This window comes from Vigna umbellata, chromosome 7 (assembly GCF_029865625.1).
Source record: "Vigna umbellata cultivar VRB3 chromosome 7, Vumbellata_1.0, whole genome shotgun sequence".
In the NCBI taxonomy this organism is placed as follows: Eukaryota; Viridiplantae; Streptophyta; class Magnoliopsida; order Fabales; family Fabaceae; genus Vigna; species Vigna umbellata.
The window spans coordinates 19464431-19482964 of NC_142171.1; the positions used below are offsets into that span (position 1 = coordinate 19464431).

Genomic DNA, 18534 nt, shown 5'->3' on the forward strand with positions numbered 1-18534 from the left:
TAATTGTGGATAGATTGACTAAGAGCGCCCATTTCCTGGCTGTTAATTTAAAGATGTCCATGACAAACTTGGCCAAATTGTACATTAGAGAGATTGTTAGACTGCATGGAGTTCCTTCGAGTATTATATCAGATCGGGACACGAGATTCACATCTTGTTTTTGGCAGTCACTGCAAGGAGAATTGGGAAGCAAACTGCAAACGAGTTCTGCTTATCACCCTCAGACGGATGGCCAATCTGAGCGAACCATCCAGACTCTTGAAGACTTGTTGAGGACTTGCGTTATAGATCATATGGGAGTATGGGATGAAGTTCTGCCGCTTGTTGAATTCACATACAATAACAGCTTTCAAGCAAGCATAGGAATGGCACCGTTTGAAGCTCTTTATGGAAGGAAGTGTAGAACTCCTTTGTGTTGGTTCCAAGAAGGCGAGAATGTGTTAACCGGACCTGACTTGATCCAGCAAACAACCGAGAAGGTGAAACTAATCCAGGAACGTTTGAAAACGTCTCAAAGCAGGCAGAAATCTTATGCTGATAAGAGAAGAAGACCCTTAGAGTTCTCTGCTGGTGATCATGTTTTTCTAAGGCTGAATCCAATCACTGGAGTGGGAAGAATTCTTCGTCCAAAGAAGCTTTCACCAAAGTACGTAGGACCCTATCAGATTCTGAAGAAGATTGGATCAGTGGCGTATGAACTGGCTTTACCTCCTCAACTGTCCAACCTTCATCCAGTCTTTCACGTTTCACAACTCCGGAAGTATATAGCTGATCCATCACATGTACTGGAGTTAGAAGACATCCAAATTCACCCAGACCGGACACTGGAGATGCAACCTGTTTGTGTGGAAGACAGCCGCACCAGACTCTACAAAGGCAAAGATGTTCATCTCGTGAAAGTGGTGTGGAATGCCAAGAGTGGTGACTCAACATGGGAAGTGGAAGAGGCTGTGAAGAAATTGTATCCTCACCTATTCCCTGGTAAGCTTTAGAATTTTCGAGGACGAAAATTTTTTTTTAGTTAGGGGGAATGTGAGAACCTGATAAATTAATATATACAAATCCATTCTCTGATCACACTTTTAAATGCACTGTGCCACGTCAAATTCCACTCTTTTCCTCTCTGCATGCACTAATGCCATCTGTCACGTTGGAAGCTTCCAAAAGCTGTAGTGGAAATCAGGTGGCAGTATGTGAGTGCACCATCGTTTGACGAGGAAGAGAAAAACAATTTCTCTGAAAACACTTCTCTTCCTTCCATGCAATCTTCTTCTTCCTCAAGAAATTCTGGCCTTCCATCTTCTCTGCATTCTCCCTGAACTCTTTCATATTCTCTCTAAGATAACTCACCTTCATCTCCTCCAATCTCATTTCAGACACCGTAGGAAACCTCTCTGCACCGTGAGCATTCTTCTGAACCGAACAGAACTGAGAACTGAACTGGTAAGTTCTCGTCTCTGCACCTTCATCTATTTAGTTCCTGCAAACCAAAATTCTGGTTGCATGCGTGAGTTAGAAGTCTGATCTGTTTACGGTTTTGGTGTGTTAGATTAAGTTGAAGTGGTTGAGTGAATTTCTGATAGAAAGCCGTGAGAGCACGAGAGAAACTCTAAGCTTTTGGAAGTGCACTGCTAGATCAGGTAAGGGAAGCTTATAAGTTTAATTCATACTGCTTGATTTCTTTGTGATATGAGTTGCATGTATGTAAAGTCTGATGTTTGAGCTGTTATGAACGGTTACTGATATCTGATATGATTTCTGATGTTGGTTTAATCTGTCATGAACAAATATTGATTGTATGTATTATATATGTTGTTTTTGATTTTTGATTAAATGCATGTTGATCTGATCATGTATAAATGGAGTATGGTGATTGTATAGTTGGAATGAGTCAAATGTTGAAATCTGTATGATGATGATGTTAAGATGAATTAAATCTGGAATGAAAGTTATAAAGTTATAAATTGGAAATCTGGAAAATTTTACTAAGTTTGAGAAATCTGAAATTTCATTCTTTCCCACTGATAAATGACGTTCGTCCCTGTACGGTCTTAAACCGTTCGGCATTTCAGTAAAGTAACTTAGATTGGGATTCTTTCATTTGGAAGGAATTCTGCTCATGAACGAGCGTCCCAAATTGAATGTCTGAGCGTTCGTCTAGCTCAGCAGTATTTAAATATTTAAAACTTTATGAATAAGTAACACTCGGTCTTATACCGAAGCGTTCGTCCTAAATAGCGTTCGGCCTTCTGTTGAACGTTCGTCTTTGATAGCGTTCGTCCTTATGTCGAGCGTTCGTCCTTTATATTGTTCGGCCTTATGTCGAGCGATTCGTCATTCATAGCGTTCGGCCTTATGTCGAACGTCCGTTCTTAATAATGCGTTCGGTCTTATCACGAGCGTCCATTCTAAATCTCGCTTGGTCTCATACCTCGCGTTCGTACTAATTGAATAATTATTTGATAAAATAGCGTTCGTTCTAAAGTATTAGACATTCATTCTCCGTACGTCCGTTAAATCTCTGGCCTTAGTTTTTATTATGCAACCATCTTCAGATATGATTCTAAGTATTCTTGACAATCCATTGTGTATTAAATCTGGTTCATATTTTTATCACAAATATTTTCTAAGCACCAAGTACACTTCAAGTCGAGTCAGTTCATCTAACTGGCCAAATAGAAAATTACGTTTGTTGTATATTTCCCTGAGTATCCAGTAACTTTATTTGGACGTTCGTCCTACTTCTTCAATGGATTGAGCGTTCGTTATTTTTGACTCCTGAACTTAATGATGTAAAAGATGATGGAATATGATAAGTTAAAGTGTGAACACTATGAGAACTGAATTTATGATGTTGGATTTTGGACGAGCGTTCCAGGGAGGAACGTCTCATATATATATATATATTGAAAGATTGAATTGGTAAAGTATGACTATGGTTAGCTAATGCTGGCTTGGTCCATCCTGATATTCCGTGATGCTCATCTTCACGTAGAAGGGAGTAGTCATGTGTGGGAATGGCAGGAGGTCTTTCGTATCCCTCAGTAAAGCCAAAATATCTCAACAATCAATGAAATAAATCAAGCTCCCCTTACCTCTTGAAGACTTCCATGTAAATTTGGGATCTATCTCCTTCCAGACGTGCAGATCAAAATCTCCTTGAAACTTCAGTAGTTCTCCCCTTCCTCTCCCAGATCTTACTGCAACAGCTTCACTCTCACAAGATGTCCAACCCAAATCCTCCTCTCTGCACTTCTGAAGTTGGTGCTGCTTCCCTTGGGTGCTCTTTGAACGGCTGGAAATGGAAGGAAGGGTGCCCTTCCTCTGGCTGCTCTCCCACATGGCTCTCTTCTATGCTTTTGATTCACAGCCACACGGCCCATGGCCATTCATTTCGGCAGCAAGCAATGTTTTGGAATTTAATTGGAACATTCTTTTTGGAGTATGCAAACCGTGCTTGATGGAATGAGGGGGCCACCAATTGGTTGAAAGCTCACGTGGAGGACTCCTAAATGCAAAAGTTGAATTTGTTGAAGTGTAAATAGCACACGGCCCTACACTTTTGCATGTCCATTATTGCTAGAATAAAAATGGGAGCCACCACTTATATAATATAAGGTGACTATTTTGTTGGAAGAAAGCATTATGGCCCACTTTATCACTCATTTCAAAACTGGTTTAGAAGAAACACACACCACTCACGACTTTATTCCCCATGTCCAAGAAATTAATTGAAGAAAGTGCACATGGGACATCTGAAGGAAGAGGACGTTGCTTCTTTTATTCCAAAGAACACGCATGAATTGTTTTGGAGCTGGAACGGTGCACTTCTTATCACAGGTTGATTTCCTTTTTCAAATGCTGCACCAAATTACTTGAGAATGAAGTTGACTCACGGATCTAGCAAGCTTGAGACCTGCAAAAATGAAGAGAACACACAGTCTGATTTGGTTTCACGGACAGCAGTAGCAGCATGCAAGAGGTGTCACTGCCTGGCTGGATGGACAGCGGCAACAGCACCAGTAGCACTTGGAGGAAACGGTCCAACACCTTAAAGACGTAGTTGGTCCAGCAAAAGGAGAAGCCACCTTCACGGTCCAAGGTGCTGGAATCTTAGAGAGAAGCGAGAGAATTTTGGAATGAAGTTTTAGAGAGAGAAAGAATGTGTTTGGAAAATGAATGTCGGCCCTCCCTTTGCTAAGCTTCCAGTAAGTAATAATGCACCTCCAATAATGAAAAAGGTGGGTGACCACCATGTCCCCACCAGTCCTTAAAATACGGGTCTTACATTCTCCCCAACAACAAAAATTTTCGTCCTCGAAAATTAAGTTTATCGGAACTAGTCGAGGTAATTTCTCTCATCTCATCCTCTAACCTTCAGGTGGTTGCCTGTTATACCATTCCAGATGACCTTAAATCGTTTAACAGTTCGTCCTCGATCCTTACTGGTTGCACTTCAAATGACAAATCCTTTCTGGCTTGCATACTCTCAACCTCAAACACTTACCTAAAATGATCTTCATGCTCTTGTGAAGGAGGAAACCATAAACTTCTTTCAGGAAAACATCAAAGAAGTCATTCGCGACCACGAAGTTTACACTCCGAATTCTCCTTCGCCGCAAGATCTGAAGCTTGAGTCGCTTCCATGGGTGATAACACTAAGAAGCAACTATCATTTTCCAGGAGGTCTTGCCTTATCTAACTACTTCTCGAAATTTTCTCCTTCTACTTCCTTTCTTGATACTTATTTCCCCTAGTCTGCTATAGAATTTCCTATTCCATTCTTAATTTAAATTTTAGGTCATCCACCATTTTCTTATTCAGATTCCAACCATCACTAATACCTAGGTTCATGTTACCAAACTCTCACAGCGTCACCCAGTTTCTTGCCAACACGTCCTTTTCTTCTGACTGTTAACATTACTGATATTCTAAACCCAACTTATTTCTCCAACCTTGTTACAACCATATTTATCCAAAGCTTCTCTTAATCTAGCCTCTGAACTCCTTGCGAAAGTACAACATATGACCTTATGGCTTGATTTCTGGAAATTTTCATCACTCATAACCTTACTCCTAAACTCCAATATCTTCACTCGCCCTCCGAAGCTTAACTTTAAGTCTTTTAACTCCTATTTTCGAAGCAAGAATTTGTCCCAAAAGGCTTAAACCAATTCTAATAAAGGTATACAACTCAAGTTGTCCTTGAACATGTATTCCTCTACTACTATCGAGCACATTAGACCACCACGAAAGCAAGAACAAGTGTAACATCCCAAAATATAGTAATTACCATAATTCAGAATTAATTACAATTAACAGCAACATAAGCAGTCTTTGTATTAAACTCAGCGTTTAAAGGCCTAACGGCATCAGTACAAAAGAACGTACGTTCAAAATAGAAATCAGAGATAAACAGGACGAACGGTTTTACAAAACATTTAACCGTACGTACAACTATTCTACCATTTACAGCACAAATCTAATGAGCGCTCTAAGGCTCGGCCTTGACTTCCACCTCAACCATATTTGCATCATCCAAATTTTCTTCTTCCAGTATCTCTTCAAGAGATGCACCACCATCTGCTCACATCCACAACGGATGATCATTTCAAGACAGGACGAACGTACATGGACAATTGACAACACAAGGAAAACGAAAAGGGTAAGCTTATAATATTTAATTCATACATCCAACATACACATTAAACATTTCAATGCACACGCACAACATACAATTTAACATAATTCATTATAGTAATTTATAAGTATAATATACGACCGTCCGGACTGTATGAACCGTGTAGCTACAGGCGTCCTGTAACATCCCAAAATATAGTAATACCATAATTCAGAATTAATTACAATTAACAGTGAACAGTAAACAGTCTTAATATTAACAGGAAACCAAGGTTCAAAGCCTAATGGCTGGTGTACAAATAACGAGCGTATCCAAATGCAGAGAAAATAAAGCAGAACAACTTAAGGTTTCAGAGTTACAAATTACAGCTCAAAATAACGAGCACTAACAACGAACGGTTTTACAAGATGATAACCGAACGTCCCAAAATGAGCTAATATATAAATACAGTACTAAACTAACGAGCGCTCTAAGGCTCGGCTTTAACTTCAACTTCCACCAGATTTGCATCCTCCAAATTTTCTTCTTCCAGCATAACTTCAAGGGATGCATCACCATCTGCTCACATCCACAACGGATGATCATTGCATTTTGACAAGACGAAAGCACATGGACAGTAGACAACACAAATGGAAAACGCAAGGGTAAGCTTATACTGTTTAATTAATACAACACACATACAGTTCGTAATTCGATTCACACATACATCAAGTAACTTAATCATGTAATTTAACATAGAAAGATATATAAGACAGACCGTCCGGACTGTATGAACCATGTAGTTACAGGCGTCCTTGCACCCAAGTGGTGTAGTAGCCGGGATATACCTAATCAGCTTCCACTTGAGGTAAATCCTTCGCCCCTGCTAAGTGAGGGATACGAAAGACCTCCTGCCATTCCCACACATGACTACCCCCTTCTACGTGAAGATGAGCATCACGGAATATCAGGATGGACCAAGCCAGCATTAACTAACCACAGTCATACTTTACCAATTCAATATTCAATCATATAAGAGACGTTCCTCCCTGGAACGCTCATCCAATATCCATAATCATAGATTCAATCCATATAGTGTTCACACTGTAATTCAATATGATGTAACATCAATTTCATCTTTAACTGTAAGAGAATAACAGAACGAACGTACAGTCCACTGAACACTCAGGGCGAACGTCCAAATAACTTCACTGGATACTCAGGAAAAATACTTAGAACGAACGTAATTTCTGTGGATTCTGTTAAATGAACCGACTCGACTTGAAGTGTACTGGTACTTAGAAAATAATTATGATAGAAACTTGAACCAGATTTAATGTACCAAGGAGGGTCAAGAACACTTAAAATTATTTTTCAAGAGATTTACATATGAATCCAATTCCAGGAATGGAACGAACACAAAGAAAAATGAATATTTAAATACTTTGAACGAACGATATTTTATCAATTGAATATTCACTTAGTACGAACGCGAGGTAAGAGACCTAGCGAGATTCAGAACGGACGCTCGTGATAAGACCGAGCGCTTATTGACAACGGACGCTCGACATAAGGCCGAACGCTACAAATGACGAACGCTCGACATAAGGCCGAACGCTTATGAAAAACGAACGCTCGACATAAGGACGAGCGCTATCAAAGACGAACGTTCAACATAAGGCCGAACGCTAATTAGGACGAACGCCTCGGTATAAGACCGAGCGTTACTTATTCATAAAGTTTTAAATATTTAAATATTGCTGAGCTAGACGAACGCTCAGACATTCAATTTGGGACGCTCGTTCATGAGCAGAATTCCTTCCAAATGAAAGAATCCCAATCTAAGTTACTTTACTGAAATGCCGAACGGTTTAAGACCGTACAGGGACGAACGTCATTTATCAGTGGGAAAGAATTAAATTTCAGATTTCTCAACCTTAGCAAAATTTTCCAGATTTCCAATTTATAACTTTCATTCCAGATTTAATTCACCTTAAACATCATCATCATACAGATTTCAACATTTGAATCATTCCAACTATACAATCACCATACTCCATTTATACATAATCAGATCAACATGCATTTAATAAAAATCAAAAACAACATATATAATACATACAAGCAGTATTTGTTCATGACAGATTAAACCAACATCAGAAATCATATCAGATATCAGTAACCGTTCATAACAGCTCAAACATCAGACTTTACATACATGCAACTCATATCACAAAAATCAAGCAGTATGAATTAAACTTATAAGCTTCCCTTACCTGATCTAGCAGTGCACTTCCAAAATGCTTAGAGTTTCTCTCGTGCTCTCACGACTTTCTATCAGAAATTCACTCAACCACTTCAACTTAATCTAACACACCAAAAATCGTAAACAGATCAGACTTCTAACTCATGCATGCAACCAGAATTTTGGTTTGCATGAACTAAATGGACGAAGGTGCAAAGACGAGAACTTACCAGTTCAGTTCTCAATTCTGTTCGGATCAGAATGATGTTCACAGTGCAGGGAAGGCTTCTATGGTGTCTGAAATGAGATCAGAGGTTTGATGGTGAGTTATCTTAGAGAAAAGATGAAAACGGTTTAGAGAGAGGGCAGAGAATTTGGAAGCAGAAATTCTGAGAAGAAGATGAAACATGCAGGAGGAAGAGGGAGAGTTTTTCAGAATTATTTTTCTCTTCCCAATGCAGAATAAACTCCCCAACCTCCACACGCCACTTGTCTCCCCCTAACCTTCTCAGAATGCTCCAACCGTGACACATGGCAGGCGCATGCAGTGGAAGTGTGAGTGCATTTTGACGTGTCACGGTGCATTAAAATAGTGATCAGAGAATGAATTAGTGTGTATTAATTTATCAGGTTCTCACACGTCCTTGCACCCGAGTGATGTAGTAACTGGGATACCCTCAACAGCTGCCACTCGAGGTTAGCTCTATCCAAAGTACCCCTAAGGAATAGAACCTCCTGCCATTCCCACACATGACTACTCCCTTCTACGTGAAGATGAGCATCACGGAATATCAGGATGGACCAAGCCAGCATTAGCTATCCATAGTCATACTTTACCAATTCAATCTTTCAATATATATATATATATATATGAGACGTTCTTCCCTGGAACGCTCGTCCAAAATCCAACATCATAAATTCAGTTCTCATAGTGTTCACACTTTAACTTATCATATTCCATCATCTTTTACATCATTAGGTTCAGGAGTCAAAAATGACGAACGCTCAATCCATTGAAGAAGTAGGACGAACGTCCAAATAAAGTTACTAGATACTCAGGGAAATATACAACAAACGTAATTTTCTATTTGGCCAGTTAGATGAACTGACTCGACTTGAAGTGTACTGATACTTAGAAAATATTTGTGATAAAAATATGAACCAGATTTAATACACAATGGATTGTCAAAAATACTTAGAATCATATTTGAAGATGGTTGCATAATGAAAACTAAGGCCAGAGATTTAACGGACGTACGGAGAATGAATGTCTAATACTTTAGAACGAACGCTATTTTATCAAATAATTATTCAATTAGTACGAACGCGAGGTATGAGACCAAGCGAGATTTAGAATGGACGCTCGTGATAAGACCGAGCGCTTTATTAAGAACGGACGCTCGACATAAGGCCGAACGCTATGAATGGCGAATCGCTCGACATAAGGTCGAACGCTATAAAGGACGAACGCTCGACATAAGGACGAACGCTATCAAAGACGAACGTTCAACATAAGGCCGAACGCTATTTAGGACGAACGCTTCGGTATAAGACCGAGCGTTACTTATTCATAAAGTTTTAAATATTTAAATATTGCTGAGCTAGACGAACGCTCAGACCATCAACCGGGGACGCTCGCTCTCGAGCAGAATTCTTTCCAAATGAAGGAATTCTATTCTAAGTTATTTTAAAGAAAAACCGAACGGTCTAAGACCGTACAGTGACGAGCGTCAATTATCAAGGGAATAATTTAGGTTTTCAGATTTCTCAAGCTTAACGAATTTCCAGATTTCAACATCTCAACATATACTTTATAATTCAAACAATTCTCAAGTCTTTAAACTTTATAAATTCTACTTCCAGATTAATTCCCATTCAACAATCAACCTATTAAGAACTCATACATTATAATATTCATCCATCACTCATACGAATCAAACCAACATGCAGTTTCAAACCACCCAAACATATATAATACAGTCAACAGTGCTCGTTCATGACAGATAAATCAAAAATCAGAATCATAATCCATAACAGTGGTCCTCCATACAGCTCAAACATAATGCTTCTATCACATGCAATTCAGTTTACACAACATGCAAGTATCAATTAAAATTATAAGCTTCCCTTACCTGGATAGCAGTGTACGCCCTAAAATATGATTTCCACACGTTCAACTACAGTTCTTCTATACGCAACAGCCCCTTAAGTTCCTTCCACTCAATCTAACCACTTGATCTAAACACCCACAACCAGAATTTATTCAGATACAGTCCATGCATAAACCGAGAGCATGGTTTCGCATGAAACCCTAATGGACAGCTACTAAAGAGAGGAACTTACCAGTTGGATTCCAGTTCTGTTCGGTCCAAAAGGAAGACCACAGCTGGATGAATGTTCCTACGGTGCTGAAAACGGGTTTGGAGAAGTAACGTAAGATTAACAGTAGAGAGAAGTTGGAAGCTTTAGAGAGAAGATGGAGAAAATGGAGGTTTGGGTTCAGAGGAAGACGAAGAGTGCGTGGTGCAGGTGAGAGGGTTTTCTGAAAATCCAGTTTTGTTTGATAAAATAATGTTCGTTTGAACGAACGTTTCCCAAGCTGACACCTGCACACCAAACTCTGAATGGGAAACTTCCAACGTGACACGTGGTGCTCCTGCATGCAGCGCTTGGTGCGTTTTTAATGCACTGAGTGTGTGACATGGTGCGTTTGTAAGTGTACAGCAGAGATGAAATCAGAATTGGGAGTGAGTTTAGAGGTAATGATTATTGGTTGTGGTGCGTGCTAAGTGCGGATGTGTCAGAATTAATTTATGCTAATTATTAAGGGTCTCACATTCTCCCTAACTACAAAAATTTTCGTCCTCGAAAATTTAGAACTTACCCGTGAATAAGTGTGGATACAAGTCCTTCATGGCGCTCTCCACTTCCCACGTTGAATCACCAGTCTTGGCATCCCACACTACCTTCACTAAACGAACGTCTTTTCTCTTGTGTAGCTTGGTGCGAACGTCTTCAATGCGGACTGGTTGCAACTCCAGCGTTCGGTTCGGTTGTAGTTGAATGTCTTCCAGTTCTAAGACATGAGAGGGATTAGCTATGTACTTTCTGAGTTGGGATACGTGGAAAACAGGATGAAGATTTGCTAGTTGAGGGGGCAACGCGAGTTCATAAGCTACTGGTCCAATCTTCTTCAAAATCTGGTACGGCCCTATGAACTTGGGAGATAGCTTCTTTGGACGAACGACTCTGCCTACTCCAGTGATTGGGTTAAGTCTCAAAAATACGTGATCTCCTGTAGCAAACTCCAAAGGTCTTCTTCTCCTATCCGCATATGATTTCTGTCTGCTCAGGGACGTCTTCAATCTTTCCTGGATCAACTTAACTTTGTCAGTCGTTTGCTGGATGAGCTCAGGTCCGGTTAGCACGTTCTCTCCTTCCTGGAACCAGCAAAGTGGCGTTCGGCATTTCCTTCCATAGAGAGCTTCAAACGGCGCCATCCCAATGCTAGTTTGAAAGCTGTTATTGTAAGTAAATTCCACTAGCGGCAGTATTTCATCCCAGGCGCCCAAGTGATCTAGGACGCACGTCCTCAGTAAATCTTCCAGCGTCTGGATGGTACGTTCGGACTGACCGTCCGTTTGAGGATGATACGCTGAACTCATCTGCAGTTTGCTTCCCAACTCGCCTTGTAACGATTGCCAAAACCGAGATGTGAATCTCGTGTCTCGGTCAGAAATTATGCTTGAAGGCACTCCATGAAGACGAACGATCTCCTTGATGTACAACTTAGCCAAATTTGTCATTGACATCTTCAAGTTCACGGCTAAGAAGTGGGCGCTCTTAGTTAATCTATCCACGATCACCCAGATTGAATCATGATTCCTGACCGTGCGTGGTAGATGAGTCACAAAGTCCATGGAGATGCTGTCCCACTTCCATTCAGGAATCTCCAATTGTTGAAGCAATCCACCTGGTCTTTGGTGCTCGGCTTTAGCACGCTGACAAGTTAAGCAAGAAGCCACAAAGCGAGCGACATCACTCTTCATTCCAGGCCACCAGAACGAGCTTCTAAGATCTTGATACATCTTAGTCATACCGGGGTGTATGCTAAGACGACTGTGATGTGCTTCCTCCAGTATAATCCGCTTCAACTCGCCATCATTGGGAACGCACGTCCTACCCATGTAACGCAGTAGGCCGTCCGTTCCTGTATTGAAATGTTTGGCCTGATCCGAACCGAGCGCGCTTAGAATCTTCACCAACTCTTCATCCTCTCGTTGCTTCATTCTAATTCGATCAAAGATATTGCTAGATATTCTAAGGTTACAGCACTTAATACTGTTCGGTTCCAACTCAAACTGCAACCTTAGATCTCTAAAACTCTCTACCAAACCGAGCTCTTTCACCATCATCACCGACAAATGTACTGCCTTCCTGCTTAGAGCGTCCGCCACAACATTAGCCTTTCCAGGATGATAGAGCAACTCAAATTCATAGTCCTTCAAAAATTCCAACCAACGCCTCTGCCTCATGTTCAACTCCTTTTGATCAAATAGATACTTGAGGCTCTTGTGATCACTGAAGACTTGGAATGTAGACCCGTACAAGTAGTGCCTCCAAATCTTCAGTGCGAAAACGACCGCTGCCAATTCCAGGTCGTGCGTTGGATAATTTCTCTCGTGAACCTTCAGTTGGCGAGACGCGTACGCTACTGCTCGTCTCTCTTGCATAAGCACACAGCCAAGCCCTTGATGAGATGCGTCACAGTATACTTCAAAGGGCTTGGACGTGTCTGGAATGATTAATACCGGAGCGCTCGTTAATTTCACTTTCAGCTCCTGAAAACGCTCCTCACACAGATCAGTCCAGGCGAACGGTTGATCCTTCCTAGTCAACTGAGTTAGCGGGGCTACTATCTTAGCAAATCCTTCAATAAAACGCCTATAGTAGCCCGCGAGTCCCACAAAGCTACGAACCTCAGTGACCGTACGCGGACTCTTCCAATCCAACACCGCTCGCACTTTAGCTGGATCTACTGAGATGCCTCCAGCCGACACCACATGTCCCAAAAACTGCACCTCCTTCATCCAGAATTCGCACTTGGACAGCTTTGCATATAATTCCTTCTCATGTAATACTCCAAGTACAATTCTAAGATGTTCCTCATGCTCGTCTTCTGTCTTGGAATAGATGAGAATATCATCTATGAAGACGACTACAAACTTATCCAAATAAGGCCTGAAGATGCGATTCATATACTCCATGAACACGGCTGGAGCGTTCGTCACTCCAAATGGCATCACCACGTATTCATAATGCCCATACCGAGACCTGAACGGTGTCTTATGAATATCATCCTCCTTAACTCTGATTTGATGATATCCGGATCTCAAATCAATCTTTGAAAATACTGCAGCCCCATGCAGTTGATCTAGCAAGTCATCTATCCTCGGCAATGGGTATTTGTTCTTGATGATCAGCTTGTTTAACTGCCTGTAATCTATGCACAACCGAGAGCTGCCATCCTTCTTCTTCACTAATAGTACAGGCGCTCCCCATGGTGACACGCTCGGTCTAATAAACTGCTTGTCCAAGAGTTCTTCAATTTGTTTCTTCAATTCGGCCAACTCTGCAGGCGCCATTCGGTACGGTTGAACCGAGATAGGTGCTGCTGTCGTCACCAAATCTATGGTGAATTCAACTTCCCGAACAGGAGGCAGTCCAGGGATCTCTTCCGGAAAGACGTCTGGAAACTCGTCCACGACCGTTCGTTCAATACCGCCCTCCCTGGACGTTCGTTCTTTTCCTAATTCTCCGAACTCCTGATCTTCATGTGTCATGATCAGGAAACAGCTTGCTCCTTCCATTATATCATCCTTTAATTGACTGAGCGTTACAGAAAATTCTTCTTCTTCTTCATCCGGAAACACCAACTCTTTTTTCCCACAATCTATGAGGATGTGATTGGTAGCCAACCAATCCATTCCTAGAATCACCTCCAACCCTTGAAGAGGTAGGCAGATGAGATTAACTTTGTACTTACGCCCTTCCAATTCTATAGGACACCGGACGCACATAGTGGACGTCCTAACCTCTCCAGCCGCTGGTGTTGACACCACCAGATCGAACGGCATCTCACTCACTTCTAATCCCAGCTTGCAAACGCACGCCTTCGAGATGAAGGAATGCGTTGCTCCCGAATCAAATAACACGCAGCAAGATGTACCAAACACAAAGCATGTACTGATGATGAGTGTACCTGAGTTGGCTGCCTCTGCACCCGTTATGGCATACACTCGTCCTGCTGCTTGGGCTCGTCCTCCTCTAGGTTGATTTCTGCCAGCGTTTGGTGGTCTCATCACTGCTCGTCCACCCATGTTACACTCATTATCCAAGTGTCCGTTTCGCCCACAACGATTACAGTGCTTCACTCCCACCAATTGAGGACAGGACGAACGGTAGTGTGGTCCTCCACACTGGAAACACGTAACATTTCCATACTGACCAGCTCGTCCAGCAGGAACTAAAGCTTGAGAACCGCTCGCATTAGATGGCTGGTTTGGACGAGCGTACGGGACTCTTCTTGGAGTAACATTGCCCCTGGAAACTATAGGTCCTCTACTCACTTGCTGCTGCTTCTTGTGCCTTTCCGCTTCTGCCATGTTCTTCTCTAAAACCTTGGCCCTTTCCACCATGGCAGGAAACGTCCGTATACACAAGCTGGAGATCAAAACCTTCAAGTCACTCCGCAGTCCGTTTTCAAACTTACGGCACTGCCATTCTTCGTTTGTGGCCATCGTGTTGAAACGAACCAAGTGTTTGAACTTGTTCGTATATTCAGAAATAGACATCCCGCCTTGGACCAGTTGAAGAAACTCCACCTCTTTTGCAAACCGGACGCTATCAGGAAAATATTCTTCATAGAATTTACTCCTAAACACTTCCCAAGTAATAGGAGTTTGAGCGTCTGTCAAGAGAGCTTTCACGCTCGCCCACCAGTGGTTCGCCTCACCAGTCAACAAATACTCAGCGTACGCCAACCTGTTCACATCTGGGCAGCGTTTGGCGTTGAAAATTCTCTCAATATCTCCCAGCCACTGATCAGCCTCATCAGGGAGGCACTTTCCACTGAACTTAGCTGGGTGATGCTGCAGGAAGCTCTCCAAACTCCACTCGGCAGTAGGTTGAGCAGCGTTTGAAGAAGATGCTCCAGGCGCACCTCTAGTTGCAGCCAAGATCTCCATCAACTGCCTTTGCGTGTTTTCAGAATTGACACGCGAGGCCTCCAAACCTTGCATAGCAGCTTGGTTTTGCTGCATCAGGGTGGCGTTCTGCTCCAGCAACGTTGTGTTCTGTTGATGCAGCCTTTCAACCACGGTTTCCAGCAACCTAGTATTGCTGGACGTATCGGACTCATTCGGTTGGGGAGGGGGAGGTAGCCTAGGTGCCATTTGTTCTCTGGATGCAGAGAAAAACAAACGAGCGTTAGTTATGTTCCAGAGTTAAAACAATAATAACTCATTAAACATTCAATAAGCACATAGCAAAAACATAGTGCACTCATAACCCTACAGTGTCCCTTAATAGAACAAAACTGCTCTGATACCACTAATGTAACATCCCAAAATATAGTAATTACCATAATTCAGAATTAATTACAATTAACAGCAACATAAGCAGTCTTTGTATTAAACTCAGCGTTTAAAGGCCTAACGGCATCAGTACAAAAGAACGTACGTTCAAAATAGAAATCAGAGATAAACAGGACGAACGGTTTTACAAAACATTTAACCGTACGTACAACTATTCTACCATTTACAGCACAAATCTAATGAGCGCTCTAAGGCTCGGCCTTGACTTCCACCTCAACCATATTTGCGTCATCCAAATTTTCTTCTTCCAGTATCTCTTCAAGAGATGCACCACCATCTGCTCACATCCACAACGGATGATCATTGCAAGATAGGACGAACGTACATGGACAATTGACAACACAAGGAAAACGAAAAGGGTAAGCTTATAATATTTAATTCATACATCCAACATACACATTAAACATTTCAATGCACACGCACAACATACAATTTAACATAATTCATTATAGTAATTTATAAGTATAATATACGACCGTCCGGACTGTATGAACCGTGTAGCTACAGGCGTCCTTGCACCCGAGTGATGTAGTAACTGGGATACCCTCAACAGCTGCCACTCGAGGTTAGCTCTATCCAAAGTACCCCTAAGGAATAGAACCTCCTGCCATTCCCACACATGACTACTCCCTTCTACGTGAAGATGAGCATCACGGAATATCAGGATGGACCAAGCCAGCATTAGCTATCCATAGTCATACTTTACCAATTCAATCTTTCAATATATATATATATATATATGAGACGTTCCTCCCTGGAACGCTCGTCCAAAATCCAACATCATAAATTCAGTTCTCATAGTGTTCACACTTTAACTTATCATATTCCATCATCTTTTACATCATTAGGTTCAGGAGTCAAAAATGACGAACGCTCAATCCATTGAAGAAGTAGGACGAACGTCCAAATAAAGTTACTAGATACTCAGGGAAATATACAACAAACGTAATTTTCTATTTGGCCAGTTAGATGAACTGACTCGACTTGAAGTGTACTGATACTTAGAAAATATTTGTGATAAAAATATGAACCAGATTTAATACACAATGGATTGTCAAAAATACTTAGAATCATATTTGAAGATGGTTGCATAATGAAAACTAAGGCCAGAGATTTAACGGACGTACGGAGAATGAATGTCTAATACTTTAGAACGAACGCTATTTTATCAAATAATTATTCAATTAGTACGAACGCGAGGTATGAGACCAAGCGAGATTTAGAATGGACGCTCGTGATAAGACCGAGCGCTTTATTAAGAACGGACGCTCGACATAAGGCCGAACGCTATGAATGGCGAATCGCTCGACATAAGGCCGAACGCTATAAAGGACGAACGCTCGACATAAGGACGAACGCTATCAAAGACGAACGTTCAACATAAGGCCGAACGCTATTTAGGACGAACGCTTCGGTATAAGACCGAGCGTTACTTATTCATAAAGTTTTAAATATTTAAATACTGCTGAGCTAGACGAACGCTCAGACCATCAACCGGGACGCTCGCTCTCGAGCAGAATTCTTTCCAAATGAAGGAATTCTATTCTATGTTATTTTAAAGAAAAACCGAACGGTCTAAGACCGTACAGTGACGAGCGTCAATTATCAAGGGAATAATTTAGGTTTTCATATTTCTCAAGCTTAACGAATTTCCAGATTTCAACATCTCAACATATACTTTATAATTCAAACAATTCTCAAGTCTTTAAACTTTATAAATTCTACTTCCAGATTAATTCCCATTCAACAATCAACCTATTAAGAACTCATACATTATAATATTCATCCATCACTCATACGAATCAAACCAACATGCAGTTTCAAACCACCCAAACATATATAATACAGTCAACAGTGCTCGTTCATGACAGATAAATCAAAAATCAGAATCATAATCCATAACAGTGGTCCTCCATACAGCTCAAACATAATGCTTCTATCACATGCAATTCAGTTTACACAACATGCAAGTATCAATTAAAATTATAAGCTTCCCTTACCTGGATAGCAGTGTACGCCCTAAAATATGATTTCCACACGTTCAACTACAGTTCTTCTATACGCAACAGCCCCTTAAGTTCCTTCCACTCAATCTAACCACTTGATCTAAACACCCATAACCAGAATTTATTCAGATACAGTCCATGCATAAACCGAGAGCATGGTTTCGCATGAAACCCTAATGGACAGCTACTAAAGAGAGGAACTTACCAGTTGGATTCCAATTCTGTTCGGTCCAAAAGGAAGACCACAGCTGGATGAATGTTCCTACGGTGCTGAAAACGGGTTTGGAGAAGTAACGTAAGATTAACAGTAGAGAGAAGTTGGAAGCTTTAGAGAGAAGATGGAGAAAATGGAGGTTTGGGTTCAGAGGAAGACGAAGAGTGCGTGGTGCAGGTGAGAGGGTTTTCTGAAAATCCAGTTTTGTTTGATAAAATAATGTTCGTTTGAACGAACGTTTCCCAAGCTGACACCTGCACACCAAACTCTGAATGGGAAACTTCCAACGTGACACGTGGTGCTCCTGCATGCAGCGCTTGGTGCGTTTTTAATGCACTGAGTGTGTGACATGGTGCGTTTGTAAGTGTACAGCAGAGATGAAATCAGAATTGGGAGTGAGTTTAGAGGTAATGATTATTGGTTGTGGTGCGTGCTAAGTGCGGATGTGTCAGAATTAATTTATGCTAATTATTAAGGGTCTCACAACAAGACATGAATTACTACAGGAAACACCACTAAAACTCTAACTCTTTCTTAACTCTAACCTTCAGAATTAAGAAAGGAAAACCATCTATGGTAAAAGTCATGAGTGTGCACCCTCATTACTCTTATCAAGACGTTTTCTGTTCTCAAAACATCTAGTTAGATACACACCTTACTATATAGACACGGAGGAAGTGGTAAATCATACCATTTACACTCAATTCTTCACAGAGAAGACATGGCAAACTCACAACACACAGGTCATCCTAAGGATGAACTGCTCTGATACCATTACTGTAACATCCCAAAAA

The 18534-nt window shown here is 41.3% G+C and overlaps 1 protein-coding gene across 1 annotated transcript; it reads right to left on the reverse strand.

Moving 5' to 3' along the window:
- Positions 1-10738: 10738 nt before the first annotated feature.
- LOC148195340 (uncharacterized) lies at positions 10739-14665 on the reverse strand. The gene is made up of 3 exons (XM_088095164.1): positions 13452-14665; positions 11983-13235; positions 10739-10941 (listed from the first exon to the last, which is right to left on the reverse strand). The coding sequence occupies exons 1-3, from the start codon at positions 14663-14665 to the stop codon at positions 10739-10741; spliced, it is 2670 nt and encodes an 889-aa protein (XP_087951290.1).
- Positions 14666-18534: the final 3869 nt, after the last annotated feature.

Excerpts from the sequence above, each read along its gene's own strand:
- LOC148195340 (XM_088095164.1), bottom strand. The coding sequence starts at position 14,665 with ATGGCCACAAACGAAGAATGGCAGTGCCGTAAGTTTGAAAACGGACTG. Across the intron at positions 13,236-13,451 it reads GAAGAACTCTTGGACAAGCA|AGTTAAGGAGGATGATATTC; the intron begins GTTTATTAGACC and ends TCATCAAATCAG. Across the intron at positions 10,942-11,982 it reads GGAGGAAGCACATCACAGTC|AACTGGAAGACATTCAACTA; the intron begins GTCTTAGCATAC and ends CTCATGTCTTAG.